The sequence below is a fragment of the Rana temporaria genome, chromosome 11, assembly GCF_905171775.1.
Source record: "Rana temporaria chromosome 11, aRanTem1.1, whole genome shotgun sequence".
Classification (NCBI taxonomy): Eukaryota; Metazoa; Chordata; class Amphibia; order Anura; family Ranidae; genus Rana; species Rana temporaria.
Window position 1 is genome coordinate 114,552,052 of NC_053499.1, and position 18,448 is coordinate 114,570,499.

At 39.8% G+C, this 18,448-nt stretch overlaps 1 protein-coding gene across 1 annotated transcript in view; it reads left to right on the forward strand.

Moving 5' to 3' along the window:
• Window positions 1–11,872: 11,872 nt before the first annotated feature.
• The window catches only part of LOC120917519 (probable ATP-dependent helicase PF08_0048), a 74,386-nt gene continuing 67,810 nt past the window's right edge, over window positions 11,873–18,448 (forward strand). Inside the window, exons 1-2 of the mRNA XM_040328869.1 lie at window positions 11,873–12,506; window positions 15,731–15,887. Coding sequence (XP_040184803.1) covers window positions 12,406–12,506; window positions 15,731–15,887 — 258 coding nt within the window. The 5' untranslated portion in view covers window positions 11,873–12,405. The remainder of the gene's footprint in view (window positions 12,507–15,730; window positions 15,888–18,448) is intronic.

Here is an 18,448-nt window from a genome sequence, read left to right on the forward strand (position 1 = left end):
GATTTGATGGTGTTGGGTTAAGTGAGGTTGGCAGTATGCACATGTCAATATATCTGGTCAGAAAGAAGAGGTTTTTGGGGTTCATTTAATTTTTTTTGGGGGGGGGTTGTCTTTTGGGGGTTGCCCTGGCTAAGAGAGCTAGGATTTGGGGTTCACTTAACTAAGAGGAGCTAAGTGAGGTTTTTTGGGGGATTAAATTGGGGGTTGCCCTGGCTAAGAGAGCTAGGATTTGGGGTTCACTTAACTAAGAGGAGCTAAGTGAGGGTTTTTTGGGGGATTAAAGACAGGTTTTTAAAATGGTTGAACTGGGATATTGCCACTGTTTCCTTATGATTGATGTATAGGATGGGATTGTAGTACCTCATAATTCACAGAAATGTGAGGTTTTGGGACAGCCCAGGCTATTTGTATATCCGAATTTATGTGTAAATTGGGGCTTATTTCTTAATAGTCCTAAGCTGACTTCCTGATCACAAAGATGAAATCCTGCCCCTCCCTGTAATGGGGGATAAAACTGGGTGTGTGAGGAATGTGAGAGATCCGGACTCCCACCCTGACCACCCTGGGCCCCTTCAGCCCCCACCCTTCCCTAATTAACTCTTTCTGTGCTGGAAAGTAATTAATTCCCTCTCTTTCTTTCTCATCTTCCCCTCTCCTGCTGAGGGAAGAGAAATAATTAGGCGAAAGGTTTTTTTTGGGTTTTTTTTAAAGACACACTGCTGTATTCCTAGCATGAGCGCCTGCTTATGTTTATGTATGTGAAGGATTTTTACTAACTTACCTTGGTAGCTTGTTTCCTTTCCGCTGAGCTTGATTTATATATATATATATATATATATTTATATATATATATATATATATAAAAAAATGGGGACTGGTATTGCCTACTTACCCTGACGATGGTATGCGTTTCATGACCTGATACATAGAGGGCTTTTTGCCAGTTTAGTTGTTGTAATGTGATACCCAGGGCCTGTTACTATGGTTCTTGCCCCTTCATTTCCCTCATGTTCTGCCCACGATGCCCCGACTGGTGGAGACATGGGCCCCGCCCGAATGCTGTTCTCTGCTGGAGGCCTTGCTCTAGCTTGCCCCATCCTGCCCCTACCCCATGTGCAGTATTGCACTTTGAACGCAGGTGGTGCTCAGTGTTGCACTCTGAACGCAGATGGTATCATCTCCTGCTCGCTGCCCGATGCCAATGCTGGATTCTGTGCTCTGCATCCCACCCTTATTCTCTCCTTCGTCTTGTCCAAAGGGGGGCTATTATGCCATTTCGTTGGACAAAAACGAAAGGATGAGAATGATACTTGTTCTGGATGAACATGATTGTTCTGAACTCATGGAGGTAGATTCCGCTCATTTTCTGTCCTGGATGACCTGACCCCAATGCCTTGATTCACCTTGTAAGTTGATGGACCCATCTTGGGTAGCTGAGGTGGTAGAGAGTGAGTAAATCCTTGCGTTCATTGCTACAGTCCTTGTGTTTACAGTCACAAAAGATATATGAGGGGATTCTGGGTATCACATTAGAACGTTTTACATATCACATTTAAGCGGTTTTATTCCACAAACCATGCCATGCCACCCTCAGGGTTAGTGGGAAAGTGGCCCCAAGGGGGGAGCATTCATTATCCCCTTTTGAAATCTTGTTTGAGACAGTCTCTAGATTAGGTTGTTATAAGCTATGACAGTTGCAATTACAGTCTGATACTTTGAGAAATTATGTGACCGCTCTTGGAAAATAGTTAACTAATATCCGTGTATGAGCTTTTTCTCGCATTTCTGATGTAGGTACCAATAATTACCGATATCCCCTGGGTGATGATTAAGAGGTTCCTTCGAAAACATTCTCTGGAGATGAGATATGATGGACTGTGCCACTCACATCTGAATGAAACTATATATATTTTTTCAAATACAGGGGATTGTGACCACTGGGGTTTGTGGGTTGGGATATGGTTGATATATAGATCCCAAAGGGGGGTCCCGGATATGTTTAAAATAACTACAGGTTTTGAGTCCTATAATCACTGTGATATATTCCACAGGATAATTAGTTAATTAATGTCAGAGTATAAAGAAGTTCTTTAATGAGATAATTAAGTTTAATTCTGCCTGTAAATGTTTATGAATATGTTATCCTCGACAACTGAAAATGTATTATGATATGTCAAAGCATAAACATGGGATTAGAACAAAGGTTTAATAGAAAAATTGTTGATTGAGATTGTGTGAAGAATTGTATACAATTCAGATAATGGTAAACAACATGGTATTTAGTATTTAACAGGAAATCCTATAGATCTGGTTGTAAGAATTAATAAGTTGAGGATTGAGCAATGTTTACAACAGATTCTAAACTTGGGTTTGGTTTATAATAAGGTTCCCCAGGAAAAATATTAAAATATGAAAGTTAGGTTCGATTGAAAAATAGTAAAAAGAAAATAAATAAAATAAAAACAAACAAGTGTTAAAAGTTTTTATAATGTGACATTTCTGATAGAATATAAATTATAAGTAATTTTCTCGGAAGAAAACGCTGGTCGGTTCATGCGCAGGGACTGATCAGTGGGTTTCGCGAGATTTGTCTTCTAAACAATCTTTTGTCGCTGCTGTAGTTGGGAAATGTCATATTATAATGTAATGTACATGATTTTTGGCAGATGTACAAACCAAATATGTTTAAAATTTTTTGAAAAAAGATTAAAAATTAGAAAAACGGTACAATTCGATTGTATGGTATATGGTGTATTGAATAGATCTTGTGCAATCTGGACACAGGGGGGGGGGCAGATGTTTTCCTGTAGAGAGCATTAAGGAAATGTGATCTTAGCTGTTAGAGATCAGGTTACACGGCCTGACACACGGTGGTAAAATTGCCTTCTGTGTGAATGCTAGCGTTGAAACCAGAAGCCATGTGACTTTCTAGTGATGGGTTTAAAATATCTTTTGAGAGTTCATTAAGATTTTTGAAGGGGAAAAAATATATATTTGTCTGAAGTAAATATTAAGTGAACTATAAAAGCATATTATAGGGCAAATCTTTCTTTAGTAAGAGGTGACTGGTACACAATCATTTGGAGCTATTTCTCTCTTTCTTTCTTTCTCTCTCTCTTTCTCTCTTTCCTTCTCTCTTTCTTTCTTTCCTTCTTTCTTTCTTTCTCTATTTTTCTCTCTTTCTCTGGTATTTTACTAAAACATGGTGTTAATCTGCATAGCTAAAGAAAATAGTTAAAATAGTGAAAAATAAAGATACAACATGAACAGATGATGCAGTATTATAGAGCCATATTTATGTTTGTTTAAACAGTCATGTGACAAGAGTATTCATACTGTATGATCGGTTCTGAAAACTAGTGTAATGTAATGAATAAGTTTCGTTAGGAAATAAAATATTTAAGACAGAGCCCAATATAAAATTAATGTTTTTCTGCTCAATTAAAACGCTTATGAAGGAAAATATAGTAATTAGGTGAAACTGATGCTTTTATGAAATTTAACTTAGTAATGGGAATGTAGATTGGATAAATTATGTTTGCTATGGTCAACAGAGGTTTGTTAACTGTAAACAAGGATGCATTCCAGCATATTACTGAACACCTAGAGGCCACTTCACAAACGTCTTTGTATAAAATTATGGCCTTATACACAAGGCTGTGGAGTCGGAGTCGGGGGAAATTTTGGGTACCTGGAGTCGGAGTCGGCAAAAAATGCACCGACTCCGACTCCTACTAAATTTAGATTGGAATTAAAAAAAAAAAGCAAGTTTAAATGTCCCAATTCACAAAAAGTTATAATTAATGACTTCTCTACTGTAAGAATAAAGACCAATGCATGCAGTGCCTCACGTAACCGCAAAACGAACACGTTAAGTGACCGTGAAGAAGCATGATTTTCATGTGCTTCACTATATGGCACGCAACGCACAATTAGGAGCTGCAATACTTATACTTTCCATAGTGTTGTGTTCTGCTTTTACAGGGAACGCATGTTAGAGAACCAGTAAGTGTCCAAATAAAAAAATTCCAACAGGAGTTTTATAAAGCACTAAAAGAAGTTGAAAAGTATGATCGCTCATCAAAACTTACTGTTGAAGAAGCCATCCTTGTTTATCCAGAGATCGTTAGTGATGTGGCCAGAATAGTTACTGCAATGCCACCCACCCAAGTCAGTGTCGAAAGATTATTTTCAGCCCTAAAAATAATAAAGTCTGACTTAAGAGCCTCTATGAAAGAGGATCTGGCAGAGGCAATTCTCTTCCTTAGAACTCTACATTGAATTGATTTGCATTTGCTAAGCCTATAACTACATTTCAAGATTAATATAAACCATTTCTAGGTTTTACAGATTTTGTTTTTGGTTCATTATAGATAAGCTTTGTTTTTGTTCTAAAACAACCAAATAATGTGGTTTGTATTTTTGAACTGGTAAAGATCCTGTTCCTGATGTTTATGCCTGCTGCTACTATCCAGCCACTTGATTGTTTTCATTGTGTTTGTCTTTTGCTTAAACTGTGCAATACAGTAGACTGTTGGCTTCCCAGCCAGTAGTCCTGTGGTAGGTTCCGTTTCTTTCCCTCAAGGAATGTATAAAATACATTCGCATATTAATACAGAGGAGTCGGAGTCGGGGAGTCGGAGTCGGAAGTACATAAAACTAATTAGTTTTTCCCATTTTCAAAATGGCGTTTTGACTACTTCCGGTTCCTGGCAGTCAAAGCGAGGCCTGGTTATATAAAGCGGTGGTTCACTGCAGAGCCCATTCCCATTGAGAACGTCATTTTGTGACGAAACGCGTCTGGGACGGAGTGTAGTGACGTCACCGCGTACAGGAAGGGCTCCTGTTAGATGCCGGCCGGCAATTGTTTTATTCGCTTCCTATTAACCTTCGTTTGTAAGTAGTTTTTACCCTTTTTTTAATAAACCTGTTAGTGCATACTACTCTATGTGCGGTCTCCTTCCTTATATGTTTACAACCGACTGGGCTGTTGAGAGTTTATGAGGACGAGTACTGCATAGTATATCCTGCTGCATCCCGCCGTGGATCTCTTAAAGGGCCGTGATCTGGTGTATTCCTGGCTGTGATCCCCGCACTCTGGAGTATCCTGCTGTAATTTGAATAACGCTGTTATTTAATTACCAATTGGTAAGCCTCAGTCCATATGGTGGCGGTTCACAACTGTAAAATCATCTTCACACCGGGTGTTGTCTGGTTTGGATTCATCATTTATGGACTCTGACACCGGATTTTTATTCACTTATGCTTTAAATGCACTCATATGGTGCATTTTTTCTAATTCACTTGTGGGAACACAAAGGACTTTATTGTTTATATTATTGGTTGGCGCAATTTTTCCCTTTTTCCCTTTTTCCATAAAACTGAGGAGTCGGAGTCGGAACATTTATCTACCGACTCCACAGCCCTGCTTATACATGATATTAGGTAACACATTTGTGCTCAGGTATAGCAATTTTGTTTATATTGGTTACGATAATGTTTTGTTATATTGACCATGTCCTTCATTACAGTCTTTACCTGTTAAGACCACTTACAACATTCTCAATTGGGAGAAAGGGCAAAGAGAATGTATGGACAGTACTGATAAAATAGTCATTTTAAGGGGGGATTGTAGTGGATGATTCTATAAAATCCCTATTTTCAAATCAGGCTAATTCTTTTTATTATTAGAATCACTTAAATTTTTCTCTTTCCTATATTCCTTATACTGTTTATTTGTTTTTTACACGCATTATGCATATGTATGTATGGGTATGTCACAATAAGTGTTTATTTTCCTTGATAAGATTTGTCAGATATGAAATTAAGTTTTAAAAGTTATGAACTCAGCATTGATGAAATGGTGAAACAAAAAGGACATGTTATTAAGAGCAGATGTCATCCCCCCCACTCTCCAGCTCTCACTCTGTCCCCCTCCCTTCTAGATTCCTCAGTTATAACAGGGAAGCCTTCACCTCCCCCCTTCTTTTCACTGATCTCCTGAAAGCTTGTGTGACGCCTGGAAGGAAACTTGTCTGCTTTACTGAGAGAACTTTTATGCCACGAGGAGAAGAACATGGAACAGGAAAAGACCCTTATATGGACTGACCAATGAGAGTTTCATGCCAAGGGCAAGCCACACAGGGGAGGAGGGTAGAGTGGGTGTGTCTGTATAATGTGAACCAATCAACTGTATGCCTTGTGATTCTATGCTTTTAATAAATCTGTGGGCCATAGCTTGGCCCTCTCTGTTGGTGAACGTTGGAAAGGTGAGATGTGGTCTGTTTTGTCTATAGATTGCACTGTCTCACCATATTAATTTGAATCAAATGGTAGGATGGGTTCCACCCTGAGAAATTGTGTCAGGGAAATTAATTGATCCACATCACAGGAGCCACACCGGGGCAGAGATTCTGTCAGCTCTGCAGGGGCAGGCTTAGAGGTGGTTGACGCCATGCAGGCCAGAAAATCCTGTGGTCATTTCCGCCGGTCATACAATGCCAGTGCTCAGCTGGCTGATATTCAAAGGGAATGAAACCTGCCAACCAACCGCTTCATTTGTGACATGCCCACCAGCTGGAACTCAACATTGGCAATGCTGCAGCAGCTGCACACACAGCAGAGGGCCATCAATGAGTACCTGTATGAGTATGGCACCAGGACAGGGTCAGGGGAGCTTGGTTTCTTTTCACCACACCAGTGGCTACTGATCAAGGATGCATGCACTGTCCTGTCACCATTTGAGGAGGCCACGAGGATGGTGAGCAGTGACAATGCATGCATCAGTGATACTGTCCCTCTTGTCTTCCTGTTGGAGCGCACGGTTTATGTAATAATGGACAGGGCACCTGAGGCAGAACAGCGGGAGGAAGAGGAGGACTTCCTTACCTCTCAAGTCCTCCTTTATCCAGATAGTATTCCTGTGGGCCCGCCAAACATACAGGAAGAAAAGGAGGAGGAGGATTGTGTCAGCATGGATGTGGAGGATAACACTCAGCAGCAGGGATCGTTTTCATTCCCCAGAAACCCAAGGAGTTGTACGTGGCTGGGAGGAGGTTGTTATAGATCATGTAATCCTTAGTGACGCAGAGAACTCAGAATCAAATGCCTCTGCAAACTTACGCATCCTTCCTTCACAGAGGATGAAACATCTTCAGAAAGCCTTGAAGAAAGGTTTTTGCAATGCATTTCTAGACCCTGGGAGGTTACAATTTCCTGGTGCTGGACAACATGTTGCTGAGGCTTCGTTCAGTCAGAGGAAGAGCGGTGGAGAAGGTTGACCGATGCCTTCAGACAATTTTTCAGTCCTCAGCGCCAAGGTCTGATCGGTTCAAGCAACCATCGCCAGCGTCTGCATTACATGGTGCAGGACAATTTAGGGGCAAGAGCAGACTCGGAGACCTTTGCAATAGAGCATCCACTGGGTTACTGGGTCTTGAGGATGGACCACTGGCCAGAACTAGCTCAATATGCAATTGAGCTACTGGCTTGTCCTGCATCCAGCGTTCTTTCTGAACACACATTCAGTGCTGCTGGAGGATTTGTAACAGGTCATAGAGTGTCCCTGTCCACAGACTCCGTTGATAGGCTCACATTCATAAAAATTAATCAGTCTTGGATCAGCAGCTATCAAGCGCCTGATGCTGATGTAACCAATTGAATTTTCTATGGATGTGGGATCCCTGGAAGACTGCCTATGCTGAGTTACTATCCTATTCCTCCTCAATCTTGGTGATGCTAGCTTCTAACAATATTTTTGGTTTAGAGCACCACCACCACCACCAAGGCCCAATTTTTTTTTTTGCCCCTGTTTAACGGGGGCATGTAATTACAATTCTTGATATAATATTTCACAGCAGGGCCTGCTCCTGCACCCACCAAGAGTAACTGTGAGGGCTTACAGTGTTGTGGCACCACCACCACCAAAGGCCCAATTTTTCTGCCCCTGTTAAATAGCGGCATGTAATCACAATTCTTAGGAAAGAAAAATTACTGCTCCAGGTGGGTCTGCTGGACAATCAATAGCTGCTCAGGAGGCCAAGAGTGGCAATGCACGAGGCAAAATGTAGAAGCTAAAGGGATGGACAGCCGCACTTCCAAAATAACCCTTAGGTTGTCTTTATTTAAAAAAAATATGATGGAAAATGCACTACAAATAACAGCAAAGGGTGGAATACATCCTACGCGTTTCGCACTGCGATCTGTGCTTAGTCACAAAAGCTTAGGCTTTTAATCACAATTCTTGATCTAATATTTCACAGCAGGGCCCGTTCCTGCGCCCACTAAGAGTAACTGTGAGGGCTTACAGTGTCCTGGTACCACCAACACCTAAGGCCCAATTTTCTGCAGAGTATATAGGGCAGGTCGTATAGTATATATACTGCTGTTCAGAGTATATAGTGCCTGGGGGACCCCCACGGCATTTTTTTTATTTCCCCTTACTATCCATACCAGACCCGAAGGGTCAATGTTTTTTTATCTATATTGCTGGGACCCATACATTACATCCGCAAGCATTTTTTTTCCTTTAGAAATGTCATTTTGCTGTGGTATTGTTCTAAACACAGGAAAACTGCGCCACTTTACAGGCATACTATAGACACCCCCCAGGCACAATATTTAAAGGAATATTTAATTTTTATTGTTTCACTTTAACCACTTCCCGCCCGGTCCATAGGGGATTTACGTCCGGGAAGTGGTTCTGAAATCCTGACTGGACGTCCATGGACGTCCTGCAGGATTTCATGCCGCGCGCGCGATCAGTGATGCGGGGTGTCACTCTGACACCCTGCATCTCCGATCTCGGTAAAGAGCCTCCGGAGGAGGAGGCTCTTTACCACGTGATCAGCCGTGTCCAATCATGTAAACAGGAAGAGCCGTTGATGGCTCTTCCTCACTCGCGTCTGACAGTGAGGTGCCCATCAGTGCCGCCCATCAGTGCCCTTCAGTGCCGCCTATGTGTGCCCATCAGTGCCGCCTATGTGTGCCCATCAGTGCCGCCTATGAGTGCCCATCAGTGCCGCATACCAGCGTCGCCAATCAGTGCCACCTCATCTGTGCCCATCAGTACTACCTCATCGATGTCCATCAGTGCCATCTCATCGGTGCCCATCAGTGCCGCCATATCAGTGCCCGTAATTGAAAGAGAAAACGTATTTACAAAAAAATTAACAGAAAAAAATAAAAACGTAATTTTTTTTCAAAATTTTCAGTCTTTTTTTAGTTGTTGCGCAAAAAAAATAATCGCAGAGGTGATCAAATACCACCAAAACAAAGCTCTATTTGTGGGGAAAAAAGAACGCCAATTTTGTTTGGGTACAGTGTAGCATGACCGCGCAATTGCCATTCAAAGTGCGACAGTGCTGAAAGCTGAAAATTGGCTTGGGCGGAAAGGTGCGTAAGTGCCTGGTATGGAAGTGGTTAAGCATTTTTTTTATAAAATCACTGCTCCCGAAAAATCTTTTGTTTTTAAAACTTTTATCATTGATACATGTACAATAACTTGCATATAAGCCTTTAAAATGAGCACTTTTGATTTTTCACATTCGTGTCCCATAGACTTTCATGGTGTTCGCGCTTTCGAACAAACTTTTTGCCTGTTCACATGTTCTGCTGCAAACCAAACCGAGGGGGGGGGGGGGTCGGGGCGGATGATGTCCGGCTAATGTTAGCTAACATTGAACTGTGTAATGAAAAGAGGACCCCTGTCATTAATCTCATTTTTTTATGGATGCAGCTGACCCTTTGTTCAACAGATATTGTTGCCGATACCTATTCTTTGCTGTAGTGATGGAACTCAATGCGTTACAGAACTTTTGAATCAATATTTGGCTTTGCTCATTGTAGTCTGCCATCGTAGTTGAGTGGAACAATTACAGCGTAATCTACAGAACTGTCTATATGGTATATTATTTTTCCAGCTTAGAAAAGAAAAAGGGGGGTTCCCCTGGGTGGACTTTTAAGGCACTAATAATATTTTAAAATATACAGGATATTGAGAGTAAAAAAGGTTTTATTCACAATTGTACATATTCATCAAAAAATGTTTAACTATTAAATTAAAATACAGAGTTCCAAAGATTGTCACCATATAGGTAAATACAAGAAGAAGAACCTTCTTTACACCCGACGCGTTTTGGGAAAACCTTCTTCAGGGGTGTGTAGAGATGGACAATTAGTTCATCTGGAGCGAGAGTTAATTACATGCATTTATAGCATTATTAAATATATACAAAAAGTTTTTATGTAATATATATATATATATATATATATATATATATATATATATATACACATGTAATTGTTCACTTACGTATTATGGAGGTCCCTAAAATTATATAAGATAATAAATACCAATGATAGATTGTACCCAAATAAGGCTAAATAGTACATATTATATAGATAGAGTAATAATTTGCTAAAATGTGCTAAAATTAAGGCTAGATAAATCCCTATAGTAATGTCATACCTTTTTCTATCCCTGTAGCTATTCAGTGTACTCTTTGACAGCGGACATTATTAGGTTTTCTGCGGATCTCATATAATCAGGTACATATACATATAACCTTTCATTAACATATAAACTGCTATTTTAGCAAATTATTACTCTATCTATATAATATGTACTATTTAGCCTTATTTGGGTACAATCTAGCATTGGTATTTATTATCTTATATAATTTTAGGGACCTCCAATCCAGTCCCAGTATATCCCTTCTGGCTGATCCACCGGTATCTTGATCTTTGGAATAATTTCTCCCTAACGGGATGAACATCCAAAACTTGCATTAATTGTACATCCTGATACCTTTTTTGACTGGCAACCCCATTGCTTGAACCCAGCGTGCTGTATATTTTCAATTCTTTTAAAACGTATCCAATGAAATATTCATCATCCTTTATAATACGTAAGTGAACAATTACATGTGTATATATATATATATTACATAAAAACTTTTTGTATATATTTAATAATGCTATAAATGCATGTAATTAACTATATGTATTCTTACGCTCCAGATGAACTAATTGTCCTTCTCTACACATCCCTGAAGAAGGTTTTCCCGAAACGCGTCGAGTGTAAAGAAGGTTTTTCTTCTTGTATTTACCTATATGGTGACAATCTTTGGAACTCTGTATTTTAATTTAATATTTAAACATTTTTTGATGAATATGTACAATTGTGAATAAAACCTTTTTTACTCTGAATATCCTGTATATTTTGAAATATTATTAGTGCCTTAAAAGTCCACCCAGGGGAACCCCCCTTTTTCTTTTCTCATCTACTGGATGTGGCACAAGCATACACTTGCCATTCACCCTCCTTTCTTTTATTTTTCCAGCTTGGTAGGTGGCAACTGGCTTGATAAGCTTAAGTATCAATGGCTTTGTAAAGTCTGGAGCGTTTCCCGTTCATCTGTAGTTACAGTAAATTGTGCCGCATACAAGTGTGCTGGCATAGGTTGATAAATTCCCTGTACGCCATTTACACAATGGTAAATGGTTTGTATCTTCCCTGTAAACTGATACATCTGGAAGAGAGCTTGTTTTTTTGGAAAAAACACTTAAGCCTCGTACACACGACCGAGAAACTCGACGGGCGAAACACATCGTTTTGCTTGTCGAGTTCCTTGTTAGGCTGTCGAGGATCTCGGCGAGCCAAATTTCCCCATTCCCGTTGAGGAAAAAGAAGACATGCTCTCTTTTTGGAGATCCTCGACAGTTTCCTCATCGAAAAGTGTACACAAGTTTCTTGCTGGTTTTTGCCGAGAAACTCGGTTGTGTGTACGAGGCTTTACTGACTGGATCACTAGATCAAAAATAAAAGAAAGGAAGCTGAAAAAAAGAAACTAAATTCACCCATCACATCTAAGGATTCGTAAGCTGCATTATAATAAATGTTTGCTTTTGGGTTTAATACTGATTTATGACCAGTGGTTTATTCCTCCCTAGTCACCAATCCTTGTACCTGAATAACTATAAATACTTGAGCTGCACTCAACAGCTCTTTTTCCTGTTCTTGCCTGGCAGCACAAATTCATCCTGTCATCAGAATTTCTATATGTGGAGCTTGTAGTAGCCATTTGTATGGTACATTCAAATGTGACATCTGCATCATCATGAGATATTTCAATCACTTTAATTAATCTACAACACTAGGGTGGCGATGATATTCTGAGTCATGTCCAATCCCTGGGATGTTTTCCACTTTTTTCTTTAAATGTGTTGGTCTGTGTAATGTACTTATGTTTGCCCTTAGAGTGACAGGAACAGAAGGAAGATGACAAGATTTAACAAAGTCTTAATCCTCCTGAAGCTAAGAGATTCTTAGAGATTTGTAACTACACATTGCATGGTAGAAGGAAGAGAACAAACGATAAGCAGAAGCCAGAAACATATGCATCAATGGAAACAGGCAGATCATTCGCTTCACTATTTCCAATATCTCAAAATCAGATCATCCTATCACGTTCACAACAGGTCCTAAGAAGGCAGGAGCAGATGAGGTAAGAGTAATTATAAGAATTAATTACATCATACTGATACTGTCCATAGATGGGTAGATTTACTACTGATTCTACTACAAGGCAGTGAACAACATGCCACCTATTATGTTGAACACAAAACTTAGCATTAAGTTGTCAATATTCACTTAAAGTAGAACTCTAGCCAAAGGTTTAATTTTCGTTTTTAAGTGAAGAAGAACCGCTCAAACGGTACGCCTATTCCAATAACAACTCTCAAAGGTGGGGTTTCCTTTTATTTTGAGAAGATTTGTTTTTACATACTCTGATGTCTGTAGAACAGGAATTCACTTTTTTTTTATGCATTAGTCTGTAGTAGGCTTATCATAGATCTTTCTTTTCATATAAAAACAATTCACTGCTATCCATGATACCTTTCTTATTTGCACTAACATTGAGATTTTCAGGACACGCTTTCAGGGTCCAAAGGCTTTTCTAAGGTCCAAACAGTAGGAAGTTTGTCCCGAAAATCTGAATGTTAGTGCAAATAAAAAAAAATATCAGTGATGGTACTCAATTGTTTTTGTTGCAAGTGCACTAATACAGCTACAATCGTCTCACGCATGTAGTCAAATGAAAAGCATGGATGTTTAAATTAAATTTAAGATTTAAAATATATTAAGGAAATACATATGGCTTATATTTTTATAGTCTTATATTTTTTTTCTTTGAAAAGAAGAAAATATACCAGATGTTATTAAAGCAGTATTAAACCCAAAAGCAAACATTTATTGTAATGCAGGCTACTATTTTTTAGATGTTATGGTGGCATTCATTTTCTTTTTAGGTATTCTTTCTTCTATCTTCATCTAGTGATCCAGCTAGTAAGTCTGTTGTGTTTCAAAAGAACAGGCTCTCCGGCAGAATTTATCAGCTACAGAGACAAGACAAACATTAAGGCTGCGTTCAGACTAGTGTGAATTGGATGTGGGTTTCCCCGCATCCAATTTGCACAGCAGGAGATTGTGACCAGCTCTCTATGAAGCCGGTTCACACATCTCCGCAGCGGCTCTGGCGTGATTTGCACAGGAGCCCTGTGCGTCTTTTGGTCAGTTTCGGGTCCAAATTCTGCCAAAAATTCGGGCTGAAATCGGACCTGAAACAGTGTACCAGGACACAACGGACTCCTGCTGTGAGCCGTTGCGTGCTCACATGTGAACCCAGCCTTAAAGGAGTTGTAAAGGAAAATGTTTTTTTTTAACCTTAATGCAATCTATGCATTAAGGTGAAAAAACATCTGATACTGCCAAGCCCCCGAGCCCCCCTTATACTTACCTGACCCCTCGAAAGTCCCGCACGTGGTCCCGCGATCCTCTTCGCCGCTCAGCCTGGCCGCTGATTGGCTAGAGCAGATGGATTGAGAGCAGCGCAGCCATTGGCTGGCGCTGCTGTCAATCACATACAGTGACGTGGCGCGCCGAGGGACGGGGCCGAGTGATACAGTGAGTGGCTGAGCGGCAGTCATGTGAATGAGGCCTAAGTTGCAGCACTATTTCACTTTGATGTTTTATTCATATTACATCTTCTATATTCACCTATTTTATACAGACAACGCAGTAATTACACCTTTAAAGATGTCGTCCAAAAGTACCCCCTCTGCTCCTTATCCAGAATGGGGACACAATAAATACATGAGGTGTGAAAATAGGTGAAAATAGAGGGGAAAAAAACCTAATGCCTCGTACACACGACCAGTTTTCCCGTCGGGAAATCTGATATGACAGGTTTTGGCCGGGAAAACTGGCCGTGTGTATGCTCCATGGCAGGTTTCCCGACAGAAAAACCTCCGGAAATCCCGGCGGGAAAAATGAGAACATGTTCTCTTTTTTCCTGCCGCGATTCCCGGCGGTCTTTTTCCCAGCAGTTTTCCTGTGGGAAACACTGCAGTGGAGCAATCACACTGCCGGGTTTCCAGGCCAAAGTTCTTATGGTAGTTTTCCTTCCAGGAAAACCAGCCGTGTGTAGGGGGAAAAAGCTGTCGAGCCGGTTCTTGGCTTTTCCCTCAGGTTTCCCGGCGGTAAAAAGTCAGCCGGGAAACCCGTACGTGTGTACGGGGCATAAGAAAAAAAAACTGATACAGCCAACAAATCTAATGGCTGGTCAGCTGCAATATATAAATGTTTTAGTTTTGGGTTTAATACTGCTCTAAATAGCTGAATGACTGGGACATGGGATGACATTATTTTTCAACTGCAAGGAGTATACCTAACATACCATAGCTTCATGAATTCCCCCTTAATTTGTTAGCCATTCTGGCTCATATGCTCTTGGTAGAGAAGTTTAAACTGGCCTTAGAACAGACCAATTCACTTGGTGCAAGATTTTAAAGACTTTGGTGGTATCACCTAATCTTCCGTGTTTCAAGTTGAGGTGAGAGCCAGCAGTCACCCCCATGTTACTCTACAGCCCTCTCAGTACCCCTCTGAGTTCTGTTACCCAATGTCAATGTCCATTAGAAGGTATTTCTTCACATCTACACTTTATGAATTGCCGAACACATATGTGCTAGCACCTTCCTGCAATCTGAGCTGCTTAGATCTCAGTACTTAGACTTCTAATCTAGCAAATTGCTGGCTCTTCAAAATAATTCACAGACATTATAACATCAGGAATGCTGTAGGGCATCTTCTTTGCTATTGTTCTCCTATCATCTAAAAATGTAGTACCAAACTTAAAAATTAGCAGTATCAAATCGTACCTGGACTGCCCCCTTCCAGGTCACCCAAGCCATGATCCAATGTAGTCTTGGCACTGCTACGTTAACCAGTGGTCTGAACTTCTCTTGTCAAGGCTTGAGGCTCCCTACCTTCCAGTATGCCACGTGGAAAGACATTTTACAGCAGATAGTACCACCACAAAAACTCACTTGCATCTCAAATTGTTCATTGCAAATGTGGAAAGACTAAATTCATTAGGATATTTACAAACAAAATGTAATCCTGTAAATATTAAAATGTGTGACATTGGTGTGGATTACAAAATCTTCACTTATCTTTATCCGACAAATGTTGAGTGAATAAGTGGTTAATATTGGTCACTTAATTGCATGCGCTTATTTTACAAAAAAAAAAGGAATGAGTAGTGTGAGACACATACTAAGCAATATAGGGACATGCACAGGGTACTATAAAGGTATTTTGTCACTGTACTGAGTTCACACTAACTAAGCAAGTTTATGTATCCATTAATGTTGTGTTGTTGTACAGGAAAAAAGAAGTACAACTACAAAATCAACTACAATGTATCTGTCAGAGACAAAGTGATGCCCATAGAAGGAATCAGGATTTGCTAAGGGATTTCAAAAGGATTGAGCAAGAGCTGTCTCTACTAACTGCAAAGTCTGACAGCTTCAGGAGAAAACAGGTTTAATTTACTGTTATTATTATACTGGGATAGCTGAAGATAAATTATACTATGTGTTTTACTTTTGATCAGATAGAACTATGAGAACTATTATGTGGAATGCTTGTACATTTTCTAAGCAAAACCTAAATCTGGGGAATGAAGCATTACAATATATATATATATATATATAATCAATCAACTTAGTGTACCCATCTACATTAAAGAGAATGTATATATTTTTTTCTACATATTTTATTGTTTTTTTTACCTCAGAGCCAGCAGGTGGATCTCTAATCTTGTTTTTACATTTAGTAATGAAAAAAATATTGCGCTCATTCAAAGATGACCAGCAGCAGCTAAACAGTGTTATATTACACAAACAACAAAATAGGAAAGACGGCAGCTGCACTGAAGAAAGAATTGTATAGGAAAAAATAAATTGCCACTATATGGATAAAGTGCACATATAAATATTAATAAGATAGCAATGACTGAACATTACTAAATCAAAAAATTAGTGTCACACGTGAATAAATGAAAACAATGAAAACCAAGTGTGATAAAAGCAAGTCCAAAAAATGAACTAGCCATGAATAGAAATCTACAGTCCATAAAAATAAGTTCCCCAAACACTGGATGTAAATCATGAAAGTGTCTGAAGTAATAAAGATCCAGTGCACGACCGCTGACACCCAGACAAGTGAAGAAAGAAAACCACCACCATAGGTAATAGCAGCCTCTTACCAGATGGTATTGATCTCTGGTTAGGAGATCAAACTCGCTTAGAGTTGGTAATAACACCACAGATTTCCACCAGGGTTGTCCTCCACACAGCCGTTCACATCCAGTAATTACACCGATATGTCAGGAAAAGAGAACTCGCATAGTGTAAAATCCAGGGGGTGTTTATTAAAGTATAAAAGATTGCACTTACAATGTTGTAGACATCAAAACACATGTAAAAAACATCGAGCCGGCCGGCCGGCTCCTCGATATGCCTGCCCGTCTTCCGGGTTCAGCTGGTAACGCGGTGACGTCAGAACGTCGCCTGCCCAACGTTTCGTTGCAAAGAGGACGTGGTCACGGGATAACGGGCGGCGATCTGACCACCGCTTAAATAGACTAACTGATCTCATAACCTTGCTGTGAGTCACATTTGTGAACTCGATGTGAGTCCCAGGTGGCCAGTTATATTAATTTCAATATGAATTTACCACACCTTTTACCATACAGGAATTTTCTATCTTTTTTTGAATTTCTCTGCTTGGTTTGGTATAGACATATATTCGCAATATGTTTTGATCAGCATTTTTTTTTTTTTAACTTTTTCATGTTTGATATCATTGCTAAGACTTTTTTAATATTGTCTTAGTCTTGTGTTGGTCAGCGGATTGGCTACTTTTCCTGCTTTCCTTTTAGCTCTTTTTTATTTATCTCCCATAGATCAATTAACCATTAGTTATGTCATCACGCAACATTGGGTTGCGCCGCCCGTTATCCCATGACCACGTCCTCTTTGCGATTAAACGTTGGGCAGGCGACGTTCTGACGTCACCGTGTTACCAGCTGAACCCGGAAGACGGGCAGGCATATCGAGGAGCCGGCCGGCTCGATGTTTTTACATGCGTTTTGATGTCTACAACATTGTAAGTGCAATCTTTTATACTTTAATAAACACCCCCTGGATTTTACACTATGCGAGTTCTCTTTTCCTGACATATCGGTGTAATTACTGGATGTGAACGGCTGTGTGGAGGACAACCCTGGTGGAAAGCTGTGGTGTTATTACCAACTCTAAGCGAGTTTGATCTCCTAACCAGAGATCAATACCATCTGGTAAGAGGCTGCTATTACCTATAGTGGTGGTTTTCTTTCTTCACTTATCTGGATGTCAGCGGTCGTGCACTGGATCTTTATTACTTCAGACACTTTCATGATTTACATCCACCGTTTGGGGAACTTATTTTTATGGACTGTAGATTTCTATTTATGGCTAGTTCATTTTTTCGACTTTCTTTCATCACACTTGGTTTTCATTGTATTAATTTATTCACGTGTGACACTCATTTTTTGATTTAGTAATGTTCAGTCATTGCTATCTTATTATTATTTATATGTGCACTTTATCCATATAGTGGCAATTTATTTTTTCCTATATAATTCTTTCTTTAGCGCAGCTGTCGTCTTTCCTATTTTGTTTTTACATTTAGCATTATATCCTTTTGCCGGCTCTTCTTACTACTGATCCTTTCAGATGCAGAGCTGAAAGGAGCATGTTGTTTACAGAATTCAGTGAAGTGCTTACTCCTGCAGAAACCGCTGTAAATTTGCCCAGGTTCTTCCCCAGATTGTCCCACAGCTAGACACATGAACACAGTCACTCTTTTCCTCAATAACCAATGTAGGGGTGTTCTTTTTGTAGTTTTTACTTTTGTAGTAACTAGGATTGAGGGAATTGATCGGGCTAGTCTAAAAACAGAACTATGTACAGATTGAGGACAATAAACTCCTTTCTTAATTTCTGAAGTAGAAGTTCTTGTTTATAGCCAACTTTGGACTTAGCTTTGTAGTGGAAACAG